General features: G+C 47.8%; 1 protein-coding gene across 12 annotated transcripts in view; it reads right to left on the bottom strand.

Annotated features, from left to right (window-relative positions):
* The window catches only part of LOC103127272 (zinc finger protein 268-like), a 42,708-nt gene that overhangs the window by 5,270 nt on the left and 13,903 nt on the right, over positions 1 to 23,535 (bottom strand). For 2 of the 12 annotated variants that reach the window (XM_060184644.1, XM_060184661.1), the window contains exons 1-3: positions 8,489 to 8,704; positions 1,656 to 1,782; positions 1,018 to 1,113 (exon numbers count right to left, since the gene is read on the bottom strand). In XM_060184644.1, the coding sequence (XP_060040627.1) occupies positions 1,018 to 1,113; positions 1,656 to 1,782; positions 8,489 to 8,689 (424 nt within the window). In that variant the 5' untranslated portion in view covers positions 8,690 to 8,704. Of the gene's footprint in view, positions 1 to 1,016; positions 1,114 to 1,655; positions 1,783 to 2,128; positions 2,299 to 2,939; positions 3,084 to 4,614; positions 4,911 to 5,417; positions 5,599 to 6,461; positions 6,651 to 8,473; positions 8,705 to 20,460; positions 22,258 to 23,535 lie in introns of those variants that run through there. The other 10 variants (XM_060184651.1, XM_060184650.1, XM_060184653.1 and 7 more) reach the window with 10 other exon arrangements.

The following is a 23,535-nucleotide window of genomic DNA, read 5'->3' as shown; positions in this document are numbered from 1 at the left end:
CAACACTGCTTCACCTCGGCTTCCCCCTGCCGCTGGGGGGCTGGGGGCTCAACCCCAGGTCTCCTTGTGCACTCAACCAGATGTACCACTACCTGGCCCCACCACCTCCCCACCTCTATACCAAATATTTATTTATTTACTTATTACCAGAGCTCTTGCTTAAGTGGTGCATGGAACTGAACTGTACTTTGGAGCTTCAAGCATGAGAGTCTTTGCATAATCATTATGTTATCTCTTCCTACCCCTAATTTTATTACTTTAGTCACTTGTTTTTAGTGAAAAAGTGAGAAAAAGGAGAGGTGGGGGGAGGGCACCAGAGCGCTGATCATGGCAGTGCTGAGGACTGGACCTAAAATAAATTTCTTTAAAAAGATTGGGCCAGGAGTCGGGCGGTAGCGCAGCGGGTTAAGTGCACGTGGCACAAAGCACAAGGACTGGTGTAAGGATCCCGGTTCGAGCATCCGGCTCCCCACCTGCAGGGGAGTCGCATCACGGGCGGTGAAGCAGGTCTGTAGGTGTCTTTCTCTCCCCCTCTCTCTTTCCCTCCTCTCTCCATTTCTCTCTGTTCTATCCAACAACAACATCAATAACATATAACTATAAAACAACAAGGGCAACAAAAAGGGAATAAATAAATAAATATTAAAAAAAAAAAAGATTGGGCTGGCGAAATAAATCATTTGGATAGTAGACTGCTTTGCCAAGTGCAGACCGAGGTTCAAACCTGGGCCCCGCCACAGTGAAGGAGGCTGTGGTGCTATGACCTCTTTAAATCTCAATCTCTCTGCCTCTCTATCACCATCTAGAGAGAGGGAGAGGGAGAGAGAGAAAGAGAAGACATCATCTGTTAATAGCAAAGAAAGAGACTAACTGGAAAGGCTTTAGGGTCTGCAGCGAATACGGCTCCTGTCCACTGGGAGCCCCCAGTGTCTCAGCGCTGCTCACAGCAGGCCTCTCCCTCCGGGCCAGCAGGAAGCTGCTGTCCTTCCCCCATCTCCCTGGTTCTCCCCCACTCACCTGCACAGCTCTGACTCTGGGCTGCTCCCTCCAATGTCCACAGTGGTTCTCCCTGCTCCAGGCACAACAGGGAACCAGGCTCGGCAGCCCCGCCGCCTGTGAACGGGAAACCATTGAAGATTCAGCACCCCGTATGTCAGCTGGGGGGGGGGGGGGGCTCTGTGGAGACCAGAGACAGTTCTGCTTCAGCTGCCACAAGAAAACCCTCAGGAGTCGGGAGGTAGCACAGCGGGTTAAGCACACATGGTGCAAAGCACAAGGACCTGCAAGGATCCCGGTTTGAGCCCTGGCCTCCCCACCTGCAGGGGAGTCACTTCACAGGCAGTGAAGCAGGTCTGCTGGTGTCTATCTTTCTCTCCCCCTCTGTTTTCCCCTCCTCTCTCTGTCTTATCCAACAATGACGACATCAATAACAACAACAATAACTACAACAATAAAACAACAAGGGCAACAAAAGGGAAAATAAATAAATATAAAAGAATTACAAAAAGAAAACCCTCTTCCCTCTAGACCAGAGGAGAGACAAAGCCTAGTGCCAACAACGCTTGAGTGCAGCCCCCAGAAACACTTCCGGAAGCCCTCACGCTTCACTGGACAGAAAGAAAAGGCAAGTGGACGGGTGGGGCCGCCGCCCTTACCCACGGACACGAGGTTGCTGTGGGTCTCCAGCATGGTGTCCCTGTACAGGGCCTTCTGAGACGGGGTCAGCAACTGCCACTCCTCCCTGCTGAAGTCCACGGCCACGTCCTCGAATGACAGCGGTCCCTGTGAGGACACATGCCCGTGAGACCAAGGTGTCACCCACCATGTGGAAAACAAGGGTAGGGCCATCTCCCTTCCATCCTTCCTTCCTTCGTTCCTTCCTTCGTTCCTTCCTTCGTTCCTTCCTTCCTTCCTTCCTTTTTCCCAGAGCACTGCTCAGCTCTGCCTTATGGTGGTTTGCAGGCTTGAACCTGGAGCTTTGGAGTCTCAGGAATGAGTTTCTTTGCATACTCATTATATTATTCCCTTGCCTTTCTTCCTTTTTTCAAGACAGACACAGGCAGAGAGAGTGTGTGAAAGAGACCACAGCACTGACTCTTTACTCAGTACAGTGAGGCTGGGTTCAAACCTGGGCAGTGCACTTGGCAAAGCAGTGCAGTGTACAAGTGATAAGCTGTTGCACTGGCTCCCATGCACATTTCTTCCTCCTCCTTCTCCGTGCAGGCTCCCTTCTCCTTTTTTCTCCTTCTTCTTCTTCCTCCTCCTCCTCCTCCTCCTTCTTCTCCATGCAGGTTCCTTTCTTCTTCTTCCCCTTCTCCTTCTCCTTCCTTCTTCTTAATATTTTTAAAATTTTATTATTGGACAGAGACAGAGAGAAATTAAGAGGGAGGGAATATAGAGAGGGGGAGAGAAAGACACCTGCAGACCTGCTTCACCACTCATGAAGCTCCCCACCACTTGGGTGGGGACCAGGGGCTTGAACCCGGGCCCTTGTGTACTATAATATGAGTGCTTAACCAGGTGTGTGCCAGGCTAACTTTGCAAGCAGGAGAGAGATGACCAGGAACTTGTGGCTGAGCGGGAACGCAATGCAATTCTGCCTTTATATCTTCTGAAGCGGAAGTGGCAGGTTGAAAAGGAAATGGATAGGATAGGGGGCAGAGCAGAAAAAAAGAGCGCAAAAGTAGCAAGCTTCCATCTAACCAGTGGGGATTAAACCAATACCCTGCAGGCAGAGCGGGTCTCAGGCATAACAGTGATTATGTAAATAGACCACAGCATCAAGCAATGCAAGGGAACCTGGCGTGATGATCAACATGGATAGAAACAGAAGGGGTCTTTAGAAGCAGAATTAGCCAAAGGAGAAATGATGACCAACAGATGTGCAGCCTCCTGCTGCTCCCTCCCCGACCTCCATGCAGGTTTCTGTAAGCAAATACCAGGCTGGGGCCTTCTCACAGCTGTGGGGCCTGAGAAGTCCAAGATCAAGGTCTCTGCAGGGCTGCCTTCTGGGGGAGGGCCCACTTCCCAGTTCAGAGCAGGAAACTTCTTGCTGTGGCCTCGCGTGGCCAGATGTTGAGCTGTCTCTCTGTGATGTGCACAAGAAAGCTAATCCCATTCCTGAAGACTCCACCCTCATCACCTCAGGACCCACCAGACAACACCTCCCAGTGCAATTCTTTTTCTGGTAAGGTTCAACCTACGGTGTCGAGGTCACACAAACACTGAGATTATAGCGTCATGGAAGTCTAAATGGTTCTCAGACTGGGGTGTGTGGGTGGGGGGTGGTGATAGCATAATGGCTATGCAAATAGAATATCATGCCTAAGGCTCCAAAGTCCCCTACACCACCATAAACCGGAGCTGATCAGAGCACTGGTTAAAAAAAAAAAAAAAAAAAAAAATTCTCAGCCTAAAAAAAAATTCTCAGATCTAAAGTTATATGTCGGGTTGTGTCTCGGGGGAGAGAGAAGAGACCGGAGTGGAGCGGGAACACAAATCTTTATTCACGCGGACACCCCAGAAATGGGCAAGAGCACAGTGGTTCAGGCCACGTGGAGCTAGCAAAATGGCTGCCTCCCACTAAGCCCACCAGCCCTTCTCTGGGTCTCCTCGCGGAAGAGAGGAGACGAGCAAGAGAGTGAACCTGCAGCAGAATTTATAGGATAAAAACCAGAAGTGGCAAGTCGGGATGGGATTGGCTAGGAAACAAGGCACTCTGGGAATAGGGTTTCAGCTCTCGTGGGAATGGGCGATACCCTGAGGGTATCTGCACAATTACCCAACAGTTATATTTTGCAAATATAAAACAATTTACAGTATGTTCACTGTTCCTTTGTAAAAAGCTATTCATAATGTAAATATTCACTGGATGCAGTTAACACTAGAGTACAGCGTCTCAGTGAAATAAAATATTATACAAACATGAATACCCACAATTATCCCATGACCATAAAGATATTTTAGAAATGTAGTAACAAGGGGCCGGGTGGTGGCGCACCTGGTTGAGCACACATATTACAATGCGGGTTCAACCCCCTGGTCCCCACCTGCAGGAAAGAAAGCTTCATAAGTGGGGAAGCAGGCTGCGGGTGTCTCTCTCTCTCTCTCTCTCCCCTTTCTCTCAGTTTGTCTTTATCCAAATAAATAAAACATATTTTTTAAATGTAATAACAAGGGGGTTGGGTGGTGGCAACCTAGTTAAGCACACTCAGGAGCACATAGCACTGTGTGCCAGCACCCACTCCCCACTTGAAGTGGGGCTGCTTCACAAGCAGTGAAGCATGTCTGCAGGTGTCTCTCTTTCTTTCTCCCTCTTTATTTCCCCTTCCCCTCTCAATTTCTCTATGTTCTGTCATATAGAAAGAAAAGTAAAAATGGCCACCAGGAGCAGAGGATTTGTTGTGCAGGCACTTGAAGCCTCAGCAATAACCCTGGAGGCAAAAAGAAAGAGAGAGAGAGAGAGAGAGAGAGAGAGAGAGAGAGAAAAGAGGTAAATCAATTCCAGTCCCACCAGAGTTGGGGTTGGGGGGGAGGTAAATCAATAAAATTTTGCTTAAAAGAAGAAAAAAAAAAATAGAGAACTGAGGAGATAATTATGCAAAAGACTCCTGCTGAGGCTCCAAACTCCCAGGTTCAATTCCTGGCACAATAAGCCAGAGTCGAGCGGTGTTCCGGAACAAAGGTTCTGAAACACTCACTGATCTCTCCAAACTAATGACAAAAATCTGGTTGGGACGCTCCTTTACGAAGGACCACTCCAATGCCACTCATTCTAGCCCGTTCTATTCCCCACTGGCTAACAGGACAAACTGAAGCCAGGCTTTGAGGCAAAAGGGCTGCAGAAGACTTGGCAAGGCACCCTGAAGAATCTGGAACAAACAACCCTGCTTTCCCATCACCTCTTTTTGCTGGAAAGAACACAGAGAAAATCATCACAGGAAACAAGCTGTGCCTCTACTATGAGGTCAAGAAACTGCTCTCAAGATACAGGGAAAATTATCTGTTTTTTCTCTATGCCGTCAGGGTATGCCATGACTTCACCTCTGCAGGTTGACGTTTTCAAACAGGGTGACAAAGAGGAACTTTCTTGCCTGAGGCTCTAGAGTTACAGGTTCAATCCCCCACACCACCATAAGCTAGAGCTGAATAGTGTTCCAGTATATATCGGTATCTTTCTTTTGCTAAAAATAAATAGAAGACTAAAAAAAAAAAAGAGAGAGAGAGATAACTGTGTGTGAACCCATGACCTATGTGTCACACTTCCTAAACTGTTATCAATTTAAGATTATAACCTCAAGCAATTTCCTGAGTATTCCCTGCTTTACGTCAGCATGTACTGGCATCAGATCATCTTTTTAGAAACTTGCAGAAATCCGCTGTGAAGCAAAAGGCACAGTCAGTGAAGGCAACCTCACCTGAGCCTTGGTCATCTTCTCCTGCGCTTCAAGGACCAGCTACTCCACGAGGTGCTGTCTCTGTCTCTGTCTGTCTCTGGGGCTGCCTGGAATCGGGGGTCGGCTAGCTCAGGCCAAGCTGAAAGAACGCTCTCCTGAGCCCGGGTCCTCCTTTCACTGAAAGTGTCTGGTAGATTAGAACCTGTGGATTTAAGAGCACATTCAGTGCAGGGGGGCGTGAGCCTGTGGCCATACCCGCTCTGATCCTGCACAGGACAGATTCTCAGAGGGTCCCATGATCCAGCTGTCTCTTACGCACCCTGAGAGCTTTGTCATCACGCTCCGTAAGATGCTGTGTTAGAAAAGTCATGATGTATTTTTTTCTGTTTCTCTTTCACTCCATCTCTCCCTCCCTCCACCCTGTGTTTCTCTCCCTCCCTCCACCCTGTGTTTCTCTCCGTCTCCGCCCCCCTCTCCCTCTCTCTCTATATATATATATTAATTTAATGAAAGACAGATGCAGGGAGAAAGATACAGAGGGATGGAGACCAGAGCCCTGCTCAGCTCTGCTTAAGGTGGTGCTGGGGACTAAACTGGGGAGCCCAGAGCCTCAGTCTTGAAAGTCTTTTTGCAGAACCATTATGCTGTCTTCCCAGCCACTTATTGTTTTTCTACGCAAAAATGTGTCGTGACTTTTCTAAACTATCAATAGACTGTCCCAGGGCTCTAAGTGCTCAGTTTGATTCTTTAATCAAGCCTACTTAAAAATAATAATAACTGGGAGTCGGGCAGCAGCGCAGTGGGTTAAGCGCATGTGACGCAAAGTGCAAGAACCGGGGTAAGGATCCAAGTTTGAGCCCCTGGCTCCCCACCTGCAGGGGAGTCACTTCACAGGCGGTGAAGCAGGTCTGCAGGTGTCTGTTTTTCTCTCCCCCTCTGTCTTCCCTTCCTCTCTCCATTTTTCTCTGTGCTTTCTAACAACAATGACATCAATAACCACAACAATAAAACAAGAAGGGCAACAAAAGGGAATAAATATTTTTAAAAATAATAATAATTATTTACCTGTTTTTAGTAGCAAGACTTTACTGCAGCAGCTTCTACAAATGTAAAATAAGTGAACTTCTGATAAGTTTCTAGTATGAAAATGTTTATGGTAAGTTTTGGGTAAAGCTGTAAAAGCACACCAGCTCCAAATACTGAAAGTGAAGCTTTAGCAAGAGTTTTCCCAGCAGCCAAGTAAACAGCTCAATTAAGGGTGGTTGGCACCTGGTTAGGCTCATGTGCAAGGCCCCGGATTTGAGCCCCATCCCTATCTATCTCCCCTTCGTCTCAATTTCTGGCTATAAAGATAATTAAAAACAAAAATTTTTTTTTAAAGAAAGACTCCAAATTGTTACCCAGGGCTACATGTGCCCAAGCTTCTTTCTCTCTCATGTGAAATGTCCTCTTTGACATAACAACAACAAAAAAATACAGTAAGTTATTTTAAGTTTACTTTTTCCTGGATAATTTGGGACAGGGATGCCATTCATTGGTGGGAATGAACGCACCCCCCCCCAAAAAAAAAGTCTTCAGTGGATATATAAAAAACAGTAAAATGGCCACATTTGTAAATGCAAGCTTGCCTCAGTGGCTCCAGCTGCAAACAGTATTTTCAGAAACTACAAACAGAAATTACACTTAAGAGCCGGGAGGGAAATAGCTCAGGTTGTTAGAAAACCAAACTATCTGCCTGAGGCACAGAGGTCCCAGGCTCTTTCCCCAGCACGGCCTTAAGCCAGAGCTGAGCAGGGCTCAGGCCCCTCTCCCCCTTTCACTCCTGTTTCTCTCATATATAAATCATCAAAGGGGGCAGATAGCATAATGGTTATGCCAAGAGACTCTCATGCCTGAGGCTCCTGGGTTCAATTTCCCTGCACCACCATCATCCAGAGCTGGTAAGTGCTCTGGTAAATAAATAAACCATTTTTAAAAAAAACACAGAGGGGGCCAAGTGGTGGCGCACCTGGTTGAGCACACGTTACAATGCCCAAGGACCAGGTTCGAGAGCAGTACCCACCTGCAGAGGGCAAGCTTTGCAAGTGGTGAAGTGTCTCTCTCCCTACCCTCCCGATTTCTGGCTGTCTGTATCCAATAAATAAAGATAATAAAATAATTTTAAAAACCAGAAATTATATTTAATGAGGTAAACATCTGGTTGGGTGTAAGTACACTGGTTGAAAAACTCTTCTGTTCAGCACTTTTTGATACCATGTCACTGTATCTCCTTTGCCAAATCACTAATGAAGAAACAAATAAATAGGGGCCAGGCGGTGGCACACCTGGTTAAGCGCTTACATTACAGGACATAAGGATCCGAGGCCCCGGCTCCCCAACTGCAGGGGGGTCACCTCAAAAGCAGTGAAGCAGGTCTGCAGGTATCTATCTTTCTTTCCCCCTCTCTGTCTTCTAATCCTCTCTCTCGATTTCTGTCTATCCTATCCAATAAAAAGGAATAAATTGGACCGGCATGGATCCCGGTTCGAGCCCCCGGCTCCCCACCTGCAGGGGAGTCGCTTCACAGGCGGTGAAGCAGGTCTGCAGGTGTCTGTCTTTCTCTCCCCCTCTCTGTCTTCCCCCATCTCTCTCTGTCCTATCCAACAATGACAACAACAATAATAATACAACAATAAAAAACAACAAGGGCAACAAAAGGGAATAAATAAATAAATAAAACTAAAAAAAAAAGATAAAAATCCAACAAGGGTAACGAAAGGGAATAAATAATAATTTTTTAAAAGTTAAAAAAAAAAAAGAAATCTGAATTCTGGGGCGGGGAGGGGGCAGGCAGCATCCTGATTCTGCAAACAGGCGCTCCTGCCTGAAGCTCTGAGGTCCCGGGCTCAATCCGCAGCTCCACCATCAGCCACAGCTGAGCAGGGCTCTGGGCTCTGCCTTCCTCCCCGTATCTCTCACTAAAGTCAATCAACAAACTGTTCATTTTAAACGAGCGGGATTTGCAATCAGAAACACGCGGCTCCCAATCACCACCCGAAACACCCTCCGCGCAGCCCTGAGCCCCAGTTCCCACAGACCCCGAGCCCGTGCACCTGCTCCCCGAGGCTCCCCTCCGGGCGCTCCGCGCAAACCCGCCCCGCGCCCCCCCGACCGCGCTCACTCGGCCCCGGGGCGCCGCGGGCGCTGCCCGGCCCTGGACACCCGCCGCCAGAGGGACGGCGCCCCGCCGGGGTCAGCCCGCGCCGCCGCCTAAAACGCGGACTCCGATTGGCTGGAGCGCCGCGTGACGTCATATCTCCGCGCCCAGGAGCCGGCGCGCGACTCGGGTGCCGCCATGGTCCCGCTGTTCGCCGTACGGCGGCGTGAGCGCTCTCTGCTCGCACCCTGGTTCTCTAACTTGTAGGCTCTGCACCCGGATTCTGCCGAGTCCACCCGGGCCGCCGCTGACAGCGGCTTAGCTTCCGGGGAGCTCACGCCAGACCCCGTCTCTGCAGGCGGCGCTGGGACAGATGGTGGCGGGGCTGGGGGTGGGGCGCGGAGAATTATTTACTAATCGCTGGGCCGGAGAATTATTTACTAATAAGGCTTCTGACAGGCTGAGCAGGTAGCAAGAGCCACCCCGAGGCTTAAAGCATTTGCAGAGCAAAAACTGAGCCGCCAGCTGCTGGCGCCTCTGCAGATGGGATGAGGCTCCACGGGAGCCGCGGCTCAGCCCGAGTCGGTCCCGGTGCGGCGGGCCGCTCTCTCCTTGCGGCCCGGCCGATAGGCGGCCGCTGTTCACGTCCACCTTCCCTTCTCTTGGTGACTTTCCCTTTCCTTTCCTTTTTTCTTTTTTATATTTATTTTCCCTTTTGTTGCCCTTTTTTATTGTTGTAGTTGTTGTTACTGATGTCGTCGTTGTTGGACAGGACAGAGAGAAATGGAGAGAGGAGGGGGAGACACAGAGAGGGGAGAGAAAGACAGACACCTGCAGACCTGCTTCACCGCCTGTGAAGCGACTCCCCTGCAGGTGGGGAGCCGGGGGCTCGAACCGGGATCCTTAAGCCGGTCCTTGTGCCTTGCGCCACGTGCGCTTAACCCGCTGCGCTACAGCCCGACTCTCTCCCCTCCCCTCCCCTCCCTCCCCTCCCCTCCCCTCCCCTCCTCTCCTTTCCTTTCCTTCAGCTCTCATGAAGGGTCTCTCCTGCAGGTGGGGAGCTGGGGCTGGAACCCGGGTCCTTCTGCATAGTGATTTGTACATTTAGCCACACACCCCCTGGCCTCTTGGTGATTCTTAACGTTATTGTTACTATTTTTCCCTCCAGGATTATCACTGGGGCTCAGTGCCAGCACTATGAATCCATTGATCCTGGAGGCCATTTCTTCTCTTATTTTGTTTGTTTTCATTTTATTCGATAGGACAGAGGGAAATTGAGAGGGGAGGGAGATACAGACACAGGCCTATAGCCCTGCTTGTGAAGCAAACCTCTCCCCCCCCCAAGGTGGGGAACGGGCTCAAACCTGGATCCTTGCCCTTAACCCGGTGCACTGCCTCTCGCCCCTTAACTTGTTTATTCCAATAAACTTTACAAAACCAGGAGTCGGGCTGTAGCACAGCAGGTTAAGTCACGTGGCACAAAGCACAAGGACTGGCATAAGGATCCCGGTTCGAGACCCTGGCTGCCCACCTACAAGGGAGTCGCTTCACAGGCGGTGAAGCAGGTTTGCAGGTGTCTGTCTCCCTCTCTGTCTTCCTCTCTCCATTTCTCTCTGTCCTATCCAACAGTTGACGTCAATAACAACAACAATAAAAAAGGGAATAAATAAATAAATATATATAAAAAAACTTTACAAAATCGTTGCGGCTGCCTCTTTCTCTCCCTGGCCCTCTCTGTCCATCGCTGGCCGGAAGAAGGCAAGAATGAGTGAAATCCCTGGGGGGAAGCAGGAGGGAACTCCACTGGCCGGGTTCTAGACTGACATCCTCGTGGAGGAATCACAAGAGCTACAGCCATGTTTCAGGAAGGCTGCCACCATTTACTGAGACAAAGCAGAGACAGAGAAGAGAGGAACATGTGATCTTTAGAGGCATGTAGGAGAGAAAGAGCGAGGCAGCACTGAGGGCCCGTTTCCTGTTACTGCGGTTCAGGCGGTGCCTGGGAGCCTGAGGGGACAATTTCAGCCATTGTCTCCAGGTGCACACATGTGTTTTGTGGCCTTAGCAGTTGGGGGGAAGGGAGGTCATGGTGCAGGAGGCAGATAACCCTGCATCTGGCCTCTTCCCAGCAGAGTGCAGGCGCAGGGGTGCTAATTCCCTTTTCCAGAGGAGTCTTTCCCTAGGCAGAGTCCTCAGGCTGGGGAGATAGCACGGTGGCACAAGGGGTCCCAGGTTCAATCCCAGCAGCAGCCAAAAACAGCCGAGCAGTGCTCAAGTATTAAAAAGGAAAACAAAGGGGTTGGGGCAGTAGCGCAGCGGGTTAAGCGCACGTGAAGCAAAGTGTAAGGACCGGCATAAGGATCCCGGTTCCAGATCCCAGCAGGGGAGTCGCTTCACAGGCGGTGAAGCAGGTCTGCCGGTGTCTGTCTTTCTCTCCCCCTCTCTGTCTTCCCCTCCTCTCTCCATTTCTCTCTGTCCTATCCAACAATGAAGACATCAATAACAACAATAATAACTACAACAATAAAACAAGGACAACAAAAGGGAAAATAAATAATAATAAAAGGAAAACAAAAAAAAAAAGTGTGGGGGGCCAGACAGCAGTGCACCTGGTTAGTACACACATTACAGTACGCAGTGCCCTGGGTTCAAGCCCCTTATCCACACCTGCAGGGGGGAAGTTGCATCAGTGGTGAAGCAGGGCTGCAGGTGTCTCTCTGTCTCTTTCCCTTTCTATCTCCCCCTTACTCAATTTCTGTTTATATCAAGATATGTATATATATATGTAGAGAGAGAGAGACTCCTATTTTTAAAAAATTGTGGGGGTGGTATAGATGGTTGAACACATGTTACAGTGCACAAGGACCCAGGTTCAAGCCCCTGGTCCCCACCCGCAGGGGCAATGCTTCACAGGTGGTGAAGCAGGGTAGCAGGACTCTCTCTCTCCCTCTCTATCCCCCACCTCTCTCAATTTCACTCTGTTGTATCAAGATTAAAAAAAATGTAAAAAAAAAAAACAAAAATTCGGGAGATGAGCAGTGTTAGGCTCTCAAGCTTTAGGTCCTGAGTCCGTTCCCTGGCAGTTCATGTACCTGGGCGACGCCTGGCCCTCTTCCTCTTTCCTGTATCTTGTATACTCAGCAATCAAATATGAATATATGGTTCTTTTGTGGCTGATGTGAAGAGTGGAGAGCCAGTGTGATTAGTTTCAAGTTAGTCTTTTTTTTTATTTCTTTATTGGGGAATTAATGTTTTACATTCAACAGTAAATACAATAGTTTGTACATGCATAATATTCCCCAGTTTCCCATATAACAATACAACCCCCACTAGGTCCTCTGTCATCTTTCATGGATCTGTATTCTCCCCACCCACCCACCCCAGAGTCTTTTACTTTGGTGCAATACACCAATTCCATTTCAGGTTCTACTTGTGTTTTCTCAAGTTAGTCTTGACTCTTCTCTCTTTTTTTGCCCTCCCAGTGCCGGGCTAGCATGGGGATGCCTCTTCCCGGGCGCATACTCTCTGGGTTGGAGAGAACTCGACCGGAGCCAGCCTGGGCTGCTACTCACTCAGCGAAATGAGGGAGATGACTCAGGAACAGACACATGGTGGTGAGACAGTGCAATTTATTGATTTATTGATCAGAGAGCCCAGGCTTTTTAAAGGGCAGACCCGGAAGTGGCAAGTCAGAAAATCGCTAGGAAAGGGGCGGAGAAAGGCAAAAGGGGGCTGGGAAGGTGGAAACCTCCTTAGCAACTGTTTTAACTGGTAGGATTAATATTACTCTGCAGGCAGGAAGGGTTTGAGGGTAGAAAGAAGATAGATCAAAGGAATGGAATGGGTGGGGAATCTTTGATGCAAAACAATGATTATGTAGATAGGCCATAGTATCAGGAATGCAGGGTGCTTTGTGAGGCTCCTCACAGTTTCCTAACACCCCAGCCCTCCTCCCTCTTCTCCTCACCAAAGGCAGAGTCCCAGGTCAAGTCATTGACACTGGTCATGCTGTAAATACTAGACAAGTTACTTAAATAACAAATTTATAGCAAAGGAAGCAAAGAAATGAGATGAAAAATAAGTATGGCAGGGTGGGGGGCTGTGGCACACCCGGTTAAGGACACATCATACAAAGCGCAATGACCCATGCAAGGATCCTGGTTTGAGCGCCCCAGTCCCCACCTGCAGGGAGGAAGATTCACAAGTGGTGAAGCAGGTCTGCAGGTGTCTTATCTTTCTCCTTCTCTCTCTCTCTCTCCCCTTCCTCTCTCATTTTCTCTCTGTCCTATCCAATAATATGGGAAAAAAGGGGGAGTTGGGCGGTAGTGCACCAGGTTAAGAGCACATGACGGGAAGTGCAAGGACCCGCGTAGGAATTTCAGTTCCAGCCCCCGGTTCCGCACCTGCAGGGGAGTCGCTTCACAGGCGGTGAAGCAGGTCTGCAGGTGTGTGTCTTTCTCTTCCCCCTCTTTGTCTTCCCCTCCTCTCTCCATTTCTCTCTGTCCTATCCAACAATGACGACATCAATAACTATAACAACGATGATGATAAACAACAAGGGCAACAAAAAGGAAAGAAAAAAACGATATTCAAGAGCAGTGGGTTGATAGTGCAGCACCAGCATCGAGCCCCAGAGATAATCCTGGGGGAAAAAAAAAAAGATGTGGTCCAGGAAGTGACTCAGTGGATAAAGCATTAGACTCTCAAGTATGAGGTCCTGAGTTCAATCCCTGGCAGCACATGTACCAGAGTGATGGCTGGTTCTTTCTCTCTCCTCCTAGATTTCTCATTAGTAAATAAATAAAATCTTTTTTTAAAAAAAAAAAGTATGATCAATTACACTAAAGCATAGAAAAAGAAGAAAGGGAGTGTTGTATGTGTGTGTGTGTGGGGGGTAGACAGCATACTAGTTATGCAGAGAGATTCTCATGCTTAAGGTTGCAAAGTCCCAGGTACAGTCCCCATGAACCACCATAAGCCAGAGCTGACCAGTGCTCTCATGTTATAAAAAAAAGAAAGAAAGAAAGAGGTGTCAGCAAAGTAATTCACTTGAACAGTGCCCGTCTTTGGCATGTGCATGGCCCAGGGGCAAGGTGTGCTTCAGCTGAGGGTCACAACTATGTCAGTCACTGTGATAGTCAGCAAAGAATTGGAGGTTAACAGATATTTGAGGAAAAGAGTTTTATTGCCCTGTTAGTAAGCAAAAGAACTCTCAAAGAATGAGAGGGCTTACTCCTCAGAAAGGAAATGAGTCCCAAAGTTTGGGTCAGGGTTTTTAAAGCAGAAGTTTGGGAAATGTCTAAGACTACTTGATTGGTTGACTATTGGAGGAGGGGGTTATATAATCAAAACCATTCTGCATGTGCTACCCATTATGTAGACAGAAAAACCCATAGGGGGGTAATAATCAGGAACCTAGGGTGGAGGGTATATAGCATAATGGTTATGCAAACAGACTCTCACACTTGAGGCTCCAAAGTCCCAGGTTAAGTCCTCTGCACCACCATAAGCCAGAGCCGAACAGTACTCTCGTAAAAAAAAATAATAATAATAATAGCACAGCTATATACAAGATACTGGGTACTGTACAGCAAACCCTAACAAAAGGAATTTTCAAAGTTAACCCAATTACCAAATAATGTGATGATAACATTAACTATTGATTGTCTTTTTGAACCCTAAGACAGCAGGAACGTCACATCTCCACTATAGAGCCCCTACTTCCCCTAGTCCTGGAACCTTTGGATAGGGCCCACTTTCCCGTATGCCTCTCTCAATCCATATCAAATAATATTGCATCTGCCGATCGCAACCTAATCAACACGATTGCCACCTCAACATGCTTCAGCTCAGACTGTGTCCAGAGACTTCACATATGGAATGACAACCCTTCAGCTTCATTACTCTGGTGAGACCTTTCCTTTCATAGTACACTTTAATTCCATCTCAGGTGGTTCACTTTCTAACAAAGTCCCAAAACCTAGATATACACCAGTTTCTGTGAGAGAGAGCATATGTTCACACGTATCCATAAACTACTGCAAAATATATACCTGAAAGCAGAAGTACACTAGAGTTTGCAGTGAGTACCCCCCTAACACTTCCTCTCCACTATTCCAAGCTTTGGGTCCATGATTACTCAACAATTTGTTTGGCTTTGCATGTTAACGCTCTTTTCAGCCACCAGGTTTCAGATGTCATCAGGATGCCGGCCAGGCTTCCCTGGACTGAAGACCCCACCAATGTGTCCTGGATCTCAGCTTCCCCAGAGACCCACCCTACTAGGGAAAGAGAGAGGCAGACTGGGAGTATGGACCGACCAGTCAATGCCCATGTTTAGCGGGGAAGCAATTACAGAAGCCAGACCTTCCACCTTCTGCAACCCACAACGACCCTGGGTCCATGCTCCCAGAGGGATAGAGAATGGGAAAGCTATCAGGGGAGGGGGTGGGATATGGAGATTGGGTGGTGTGAATTGTGTGGAGTTGTACCCCTCCTACCCTATGGAGTTGTTAATTTATCCTTTCTTAAATAATAATAATGATAATAAAAGAATAGGAAAGCTGGGAGTCGGGCGGTAGCACAGTGGGTTAAGCGTGAGGATCCCGGTTCACGTCCTCGGCTCCCTACCTGCAAGGAGTCACTTCAGAGGCGATGAAGCAGGTGTCTATCTTTCTCTCCCCCTCTCTGTCTTCCCCTCCTCTCTCCATTTCTCTCTGTCCTATCCAACAACGACAACAGTAACTACAACAACAATAAAAAAAAAAATAATCAGGAATCTAAAGGTAAGAACAGAGCAGATGAAATTAGGGCTCTTCATGTGGGAAGAAGCTAAGAAGTCTATTTTAGGTGTGTTCCAAGGCGCCCATGACTTTACTAACTTTTGCCTGAGCCTGATAGCTAACATGCAGGTGTATTAGAAATATTGCCTGGGAAGATGGTGTCAGAGTTGAGAATAGGCCTAGAAAGCTGGATCAGGGCAGAGAGTAGCTCCCAAATATGGGGAAAGTATATTAATACCATTACCTGTAAATCCCATCCATTTGCCCTGCTTTGTATCTCACCACCTTTTAGCCACCAAGTTGCAGATGCTACCATGACATGATGACATCCTGACTTCCCTGGGCAGACAACCTCACTAATGTGTCCCAGAACCTCACCTCTCCAGAGCCTTGCCCCACTAGGGAAAGACAGAAACAGGCTGTGGGTGTGGATCCACCTGCAAAATGCTCCCGTCCATCAGGAAGCAATTACAGAAACCAGATCTTCTACATTCTGCACTCCATAAAGAATTTGGTTCCAGATCAACAATTTGGCTTTGTATGTTAACTCTCTTTTCAGCCACCAGGCTCCAGATGCCAGCATGATGCCAACCAGACTTCCCTGGACAGACAACCTCACCAATGTGTCCTGGAGCTCCGCTTCCCCAGAGACCCACCCTACTAGGGAAAGAGACAGGCAGACTGGGAGTATGGACCAACCAGTCAACACCCATGTTCAGCGGGGAAGCAATGACAGAAGCCAGACCTTCCACCTTCTGCACCCCATAATGACTTTGGGTCCATACTCCCACAGGGTTAAAGAATAGGAAAGCTATCAGGGAAGGGGAGGGGATACGGAGATCTGGTGGTGGGAACTGTGTGGAATTTTACCCCTCTTAATCCTATAGTTTTGTTAATGTCTCCTTTCTTAAATAAAAAATAATAATAAAATAAAATAAAAAATAAAATAAAATAAAGAATTTGGTTCCAGCGGTCTGGGAGGTGGCACAGTGGATAAAGCACTGGACTGTCAAGCATGAGGTCCTGAGTTCAGTTCCCAGCAGCACTTGTACCAGAGTGATGTCTGGTTCTTTCTCTCTTTCTCCTTCTCATGAATAAATAAATAAAATCTAAAAAAGAAATGTGGTTCCAAACTCCCAGGGAGACAAAGAATAGGGAAGTTTTAGGGAGTTGGGAGGTAGTGCAGTGGGTTAAGCACATATGGCACAAAGCGCAAGGACTGGCGGAAGGATCTGATTGGAGCCTCTGGCTTCCCACCTGCAGGGGAATCGCTTCACAGGTAGTGAAGCAGGTCTGCAGGTGTCTTTCTCTCCCCCTCTCTGTCTTCTCCTCCTCTCTCTATTTCTCTCTGTCCTATCCAACAACGACGACATCAATAACAACAACAATAATAATAACTACAACAACAATACAAAACAACAAGGGCAACAAAAGGGAAAATAAACAAATACTAAACATTTTTTTAAAAAAAGAATAGGGCGCAAAGCACAAGGACCGGCATAAGGATCCCAGTTCGAACCCCGGCTCCCCACCTGCAGGGGAGTCGCTTCACAGGCGGTGAAGCAGGTCTGCAGGTGTCTATCTTTCTCTCCTCCTCTCTGTCTTCCCCTCCTCTCTCCATTTCTCTCTGTCCTATCCAACAACGACAACAACAATAATAACTACAACAATAAAACAACAAGGGCAACAAAAGGGAATAAATAAATATTAAAAAAAAAAAAAAAGAATAGGGAAGTTTCCAGTGGAGGGGATGGGGACATGGAACTATGGTGGTGGGAACTGAAAGAAATATGCTGAGACCTGACCCCCTATTTTCACGGGAAGAAATTATCTTGCTGAAACAGACTGGAGGTGATGTGCTGAGAATAAGCGGACCCCTCACGCACACAGGAAGATTGACCCCTGCTGCACAGACATCACCAACCAGAAATGGGTCATGAATCCGGACCCAGGCCATGACCCTTCCCATGCCAGACTAAGCAGAAAGACTCTAAGGACCAGCCATCGGTTCCATTTTGGGGCTCTTCAGCTTTTCCAAAGATGAGGTCTTTTGGTCTCAAGACCCCCCCTCCATGGGCTTTCCATCCCAACGTCCCCCTCCGCCCTCCCCATTGGCTGCTGTATTAAATGGTCCTTTGTCGGCACTCCTGACACCACTTGACTGACTTTGTGCCTCATAATTCTTTTTTTTCATTATTTTAAAAAATATTTGTCTTTCCTTTTTGTTGCCCTTGTTGTTTTTCATTGTTGTTGTAGTTGTTGTTGATGTCGTCATCATTAGAAAGGACAGAGAGAAATGGAGAGAGGAGGGGAAGACAGAGAGGGGGAGAGAATGACAGACACCTGCAGACCTGCTTCACTGCCTGGGAAGCGACTTCCCTGCAGGTGGGGAGCCGGGACCTGGAACTGAGATTCTTATGCTGGTCTTTGCGCTTTGCGCCACGTGCGCTTAACCTGCTGCGCTACCGCCAAACTCCCTGTGCCTTGTAATTCTAACAGGTTGGTGCTGAAATCTGAGAGGGGCTAAGGACCTAACCTCTCTCTCTGAGCCTCTAGTGTCTCACTGTCCTAACAGGAACTGTGTGGAATCGTACGTGTTATCTTACAGTCTTGTCAATCGTTATGAAATCTCTCACACACACGCACACGCACACACCATGGGGGCCTCAGTGCACATTTATTATGATGACGTTATCATGAATCAGGGGTCACCTTGGGCCTTTTATTCATTGTCTCTCTCCCCTTCCCCCTTTAAATATTTTATTTGTTTATTAATGAGAAAGACAGGAAGAGAGAGAGAAAGAACCAGACATCACTCTGGTCCATGTGCTGCCGGGGACTGAATGCAGGACCTCATGCTTGAGAGTCCAGTGTTTTATCCACTGTGCCACCTCCCAGACCACTCTGTTCCTTTTCTCTGCACCTCCAGCACACATGACTCTCCATACTCAGCTATCATCCCTTGTTAGTAAGTCCGGGGATGTCTGCCCTTCCTCGGTGTTAGAAAGTTTGTTGCCCCTGTCTGGGCATGCTTGACCACAAGTCCTCAGCCCTTGAATTCAATCCTTTTTGTTCTTCCTGGGAGGTTTAATTCTTTCTTTGCTGGTTTATCTTCAACTGGCAGCTTTCTGCTCTTTTGTGAGATAGGTCTGAAAACCCCTAAACTTCCTCCTGCTCCCACCAGCTCAGTGGTTCACTCTATCCCAGCCTGACCCACTGGAACAAGCCCGACTGCCACTTCATTGAAGGAAGCTACTGAGCTGTGAGATCTCTCTCTCCCCTCTCTCCCTCTTTGTCTCTATCTCTCTCTCTGAAAGAGTAAAAAAGAGCAAACAAAAAAGGGCAAACAATGACTAGAGTATATAAGAGATGGTTAGATCTCTTCTTCATTTATTTCCATTTGTTGCCCTTGTTGTTTTAGTGTTGTAGTTATTATCGATGTTGTCGCTGTTGGATAGGACAGAGAGAAATGGAGAGAGGAGGGGAAGACAGAGAGGGGGAGAGAAAGACAGACACCTGCAGACCTGCTTCACTACCTGTGAAGTGACTCCCCTGCAGGTGGGGAGCCGGGGGCTTGAACCGCAATCCTTAAGCCGGTCATTGCGCTTTGTGCCACATACGCTTAACCCGCTGTGCCACCGCCCAACTCCCTAGATCTCTTCTTTAAAGGAACACAAATAGAACAATTTTTAAAAGTCTTTTTATGTATATATTTATTTTATTTATTTTCCCTTTTGTTGCCCTTGTTTTATTGTTGTAGTTTTTGTTGTTGTTGTTACTGAAGTCATCGTTGTTGGATAGGACAGAGAGAAATGGAGAGAAGAGGGGCAGACAGAGAGGGGGAGAGAAAGACAGACACCTGCAGACCTGCTTCACCGCCTGGGAAGCGACTCCCCTGCAGGTGGGGATAACAATTTTTAAAAAAGATTATTTCTATTTATTCATGAATAATGATAGGAGGAGAGAAAGAACCAGATAATGACTCTGGTGTGTGTGCTGCCAGGGATTGAACTTGGGACCTCATGCTTTTGACTCCAAAGCTTTATCCACTGCACCATCCTCTGGACCACTAAAACAACTGTTGAGTTAAAAGATAAAAATAATTATAAATTGTTCTCATCTATAGCTGTCTGTGCCCACTACTTCTGCCTCCTTTAGGTTCAGATAATATTTCCTTACAGCACCTGATAATCCTCCAGTAAAGACCTTCAGATTCTCTCCCTTCCTTATTTAGACCAAGAGAAAACGGTGAGCTCTGATGCCCAGCCCAAGGGTGGAGGAGACAGTTCTGCCCCAGGGATAAAGGAAGGAAGAAGGGGTTCTGGTGCACCAGCTGAGTGCACGTGTTACCATATGCAAGGATGCAGGTTTGAGGGCTCAAGCACCCACTCCCCACCTGCTGGGGTGTGCTTCATGAGCAGTGAAGCAGATCTGCAAGTGTCTCTCTCCCATTCTCTCTCTCTCTCTTCCTTCTCAATTTCTCTCTGTCCTACTAAAAATAGAAAGGAGAGAGAGAGAGAGAGAGAGAGAGAGAGAGAGAGAGAGAGATGGGTGAGGGGGTTGCACTGTTGCCTGACCACCTCTGTTGGAAATGCCTTGCTTCATCCCCTTATCTTTCTGACAGTTTAAATTGGACGTAATCTATAACAGGAGAGGTAACTAATGGCACATTATTGACATAAGCCTAAGTAGACTAATTCTCAATGACATGTAAAGGTGACAGAGATTGGCTAATGGGATCAAAACCCAAATCCATCTAAATGCTAGCTAGTGGAAGCCCACCTTATCATCCTAAAGCACTTACTTCTTCCGAGATCAGATGAGATTGGGCGTGTTCAGGGTGGTATGGCTGTAGACTAAAGCACTTCTTTCTTTCCTGGTTCAAGTCCCTGGCTCCCCACCTGCAGGGGCATCACCTCACAAGTGAAGCAGGTCTGCGGGTATCTGTCTTTCTCTCCCCCTCCCTGTCTTTCCCTACTCTCTCCATTTCTCTGTCCTATCCAACAATGACAACATCAATAACAACAACAATAATAACTACAACAGTAAAACAAGAGCAACAGAAGGGAATAAATAAATAAATATTAAAAAATATTTTTAAAAAGAATAAAATAAAATGAGAGATACAAGTCAAATTTCTTTCCTTTTATTTTGTAGAATTTTTTTTTTTTTTTTTTTTTTTGCCACCAGGGTTATTGCTGAGGCTCAGTGCCAGTACTATGAACCAACACTTCCAGCAGACTTTTGTTTTAATATGATTTTTAAACTTTATTAGATAGGGCAAAAATGGAGAAAGGACAGGGAGATGGGGGGGGTTGGGCGGTGGCACATGGAGTTAAGTGCACATTGTAAGAAGCACAAGGACCCACGCAAGGATCCTGGTTCAAACTCCTGGCTCCCCACTTGCAGGGGAGTTGCTTTTTTTCTCTCTCCCTCTCTATGTTCACTTCCCCTCTCAATTTCTCTCTTTTTTAAAAAAAATTTTTTAATCTTTATTTATTGGACACACACAGCCAGAAATTGACAGGGAAGGGGGCGATAGACAGGGAGAGACACAGAGAGACACACCTGCAGCCCTGCTTCACCACTTGAGAAGCTTTCCCCCTGCAGGTGGGGACGGGAGACTCGAACCTAGGTCCTTGCGCACTGTGACATGTGCGCTCAGCCAGGTGTGCCACCACCCATCCCCTCAATTTCTCTCTGTCCTATGCAAAAAATCAAAAAGACCTTAGGAGCAGTGGATTTGTAGTGCAGGCACTGAGTCCCAGTGATAACCCTGGAGGAAAAAGAAAGAAAATGGGGGGGGGGTGGAGTGGGTAGAGAATGATAGACACTTGCAGACCTGCTTCACAGCAAGACTTTCATACCTGAGGCACTGAAATCCCAGCACCACCTTAACTGGAGTTAAGCAGAGTTCTGGAAAGAAAGGAAGGAAGGAAGGGAGGAAGGGGGGGAGGAGGATCCAGAGGGCCAAGAGAGAGCTTAGTGTGGAGCACAGTCTCTCTACAAGGGGACCCAGTCCGCACGAGGAACCTATGCTAAGAGGAAGCTGACAGGCGGGCTTCTGAGCAACCACAGTTAAGAATGCAAGCCCTGGGCGTCCAGCGGTAGCGCAGCAGGTTAAGCGCATGTGGCGCGAAGCGCAAGGACCCGCATAAGGATCCTGGTTCAAGCCCCAGTTCCCCACCTGCAGGGGGAGTCGCTTCACAGGCGGTGAAGCAGGTCTGCAGATGTCTGTCTTTCTCTCCCCCTCTCTCTGTCTTCCCCTCCTCTCTCCATTTCTCTCTGTCCTATCCAACAACAATGACATCAATAACAATGCCTGTAACAACAATAAAAATTAAAAAACAACAAGGGCCACAAAAGGGAAACTAAATTTAAAAAATTAAAAGAAAAGAAAAAAGAACATAAGCCCTGCTTCTCGCCAGGCATCCTCGTGAGAGTGACTCCGTCTTTAAACCCTGCATGGCAGTCCCTGATGCACCGCCGTGATGCCCAGTGAAGACAGGGCGACCTGCAAGTCCAACTACTTCCTGAAGCTCATTCAACTTCTGGATAACTGCCCAAAATGCTTCACTGTGGGCGCAGCCAACGTGGGCTCCAAGCAGAGGAAGCAGATCCGCATGTCCCTGCGTGGCAAGGCCATGAAGCTGACGGGCAAGAAAGCCACAAATGGAGAAGGCAACCCCTGCCCTGGAGAAATTGCTGTCTCCATCCGCAGGAATGTAGCCTTTGCGTTCACCAACAGGACCTCACTGAGATCAGGGCCATGCTGCTGGCCAATAAGGTTCCAGCTGCTGCCGGTGCTGGTGCCACTGCGCCATGCGAGGTCACCGTGCCAGCCCAGAACACTGGTCTGGGGCCCGAGAACTCCTTCTTCCAGGCTTTGGGCATCACCACTAAGGTCTCCAGGGGCACCATTGAAATCCTGAGTGTTGTGCAGCTGATTAAGACCAGAGACAGGGGGTCAGGCGCAGCCCAGCGGGTTAAGCATGAGGCGCAAAGCACAAGGACCTGGCGGAAGGATCCCGATTCCAGCCCCAGGCTCCCCACCTACAGGAGAGCCGCTTCATAGGCGGTGAAGCAGGTCTGCAGATGTCTTATCTTCTCCTCCCCGTCTTCCTCTCCTCTCTTCATTTCTCTCTGTCCTATCCAACAACTAACATCAACAATAACAACAAAAAAGCTACAACAAGGGCAACACAAAGGGGAAAAAATGGCCTCCGGGAGCAGTGGATTCATAGTGCAGGCACTGAGCCCCAGCAATAACCCTGGAGGCAAAAAAAAAAAAAAAAAAAAAAGACCATAGACAAAGTGGGACCCAGGGAAGCCACTCTGCTGAACATGCTGAACATCTCCCCCTTCTCCTTTGGGCTGATCATCCAGCAGCTTTTTGACAATGGCAGCATCTACAACGCCAAAGTGCTGGGCATCACAGAGCAAGCTCTGCATTCTCGCCTCCTGGAGGGTGTTCGAAATGTTGCCACTGTGTGTGTCTACAGACTGGCTACCCAACTGTGGCTTCTGGGCCTCATTCTCTCATCAGTGGGTACAAGTGAGTCCTGGCCTTGTCTGTGGAGACTGAATACACCTTCCCACTTGCCGAAAAGGTCCAGGGCTACAGGTGTCTGTTTCTCTCCCTCTCTACATCCCCCTCCCCTCTCAATTTTTCTGTCTCTATCCAATAATAAATAAAATAAAAATTTTAAAAAGGGTGTGCTGTATTTATTGGGCTCTTTTCTAGCCCCTGTTGCAGGTGTTTGTTTGTATATGGAGGAAATGTTATCATCTTTGATATTAAAAATGTAAAACTCTTGGGTCTGCGTGGTGGTGCACCTGGCTGAGTGCAGGCACAAGGACAGTCTCACCTGCAGTGGGGAAGCTCCATGATAAGTGACAGTACTTCATGTGTTGCTCTCTCTCTCCCTCTCTCTTTTTTTTTTCCTATTTTATTTGATAGGATAGAGAGAAATTGAGATCAGAGGAACTAGAGATGGAGAGAGACCGTGGGGCATTAAACCAGCTCCCCCTGCTCCACCTTGCATTGTTGATACTGTGGCCTATTTACATAATCACTGTTTTGCTTGAAAGATCCCCACCCATTCCATTCCTTTGATCTATCTTCTTCGAGACCCACCCTGCCTGCAGGGTAACATTGATCCTACCAGTTAAAACCATTGCAACAGTTGCTAAGGAAGTTTCTACCTTCCCAGGCCACTTT

The sequence above is a fragment of the Erinaceus europaeus genome, unplaced genomic scaffold (genome assembly GCF_950295315.1).
Source record: "Erinaceus europaeus unplaced genomic scaffold, mEriEur2.1 scaffold_484, whole genome shotgun sequence".
NCBI classification, from domain to species: domain Eukaryota; kingdom Metazoa; phylum Chordata; class Mammalia; order Eulipotyphla; family Erinaceidae; genus Erinaceus; species Erinaceus europaeus.
The sequence above is the reverse complement of the archived record's forward strand: the minus strand, read 5'-3'. Positions and strand labels throughout refer to the sequence as shown.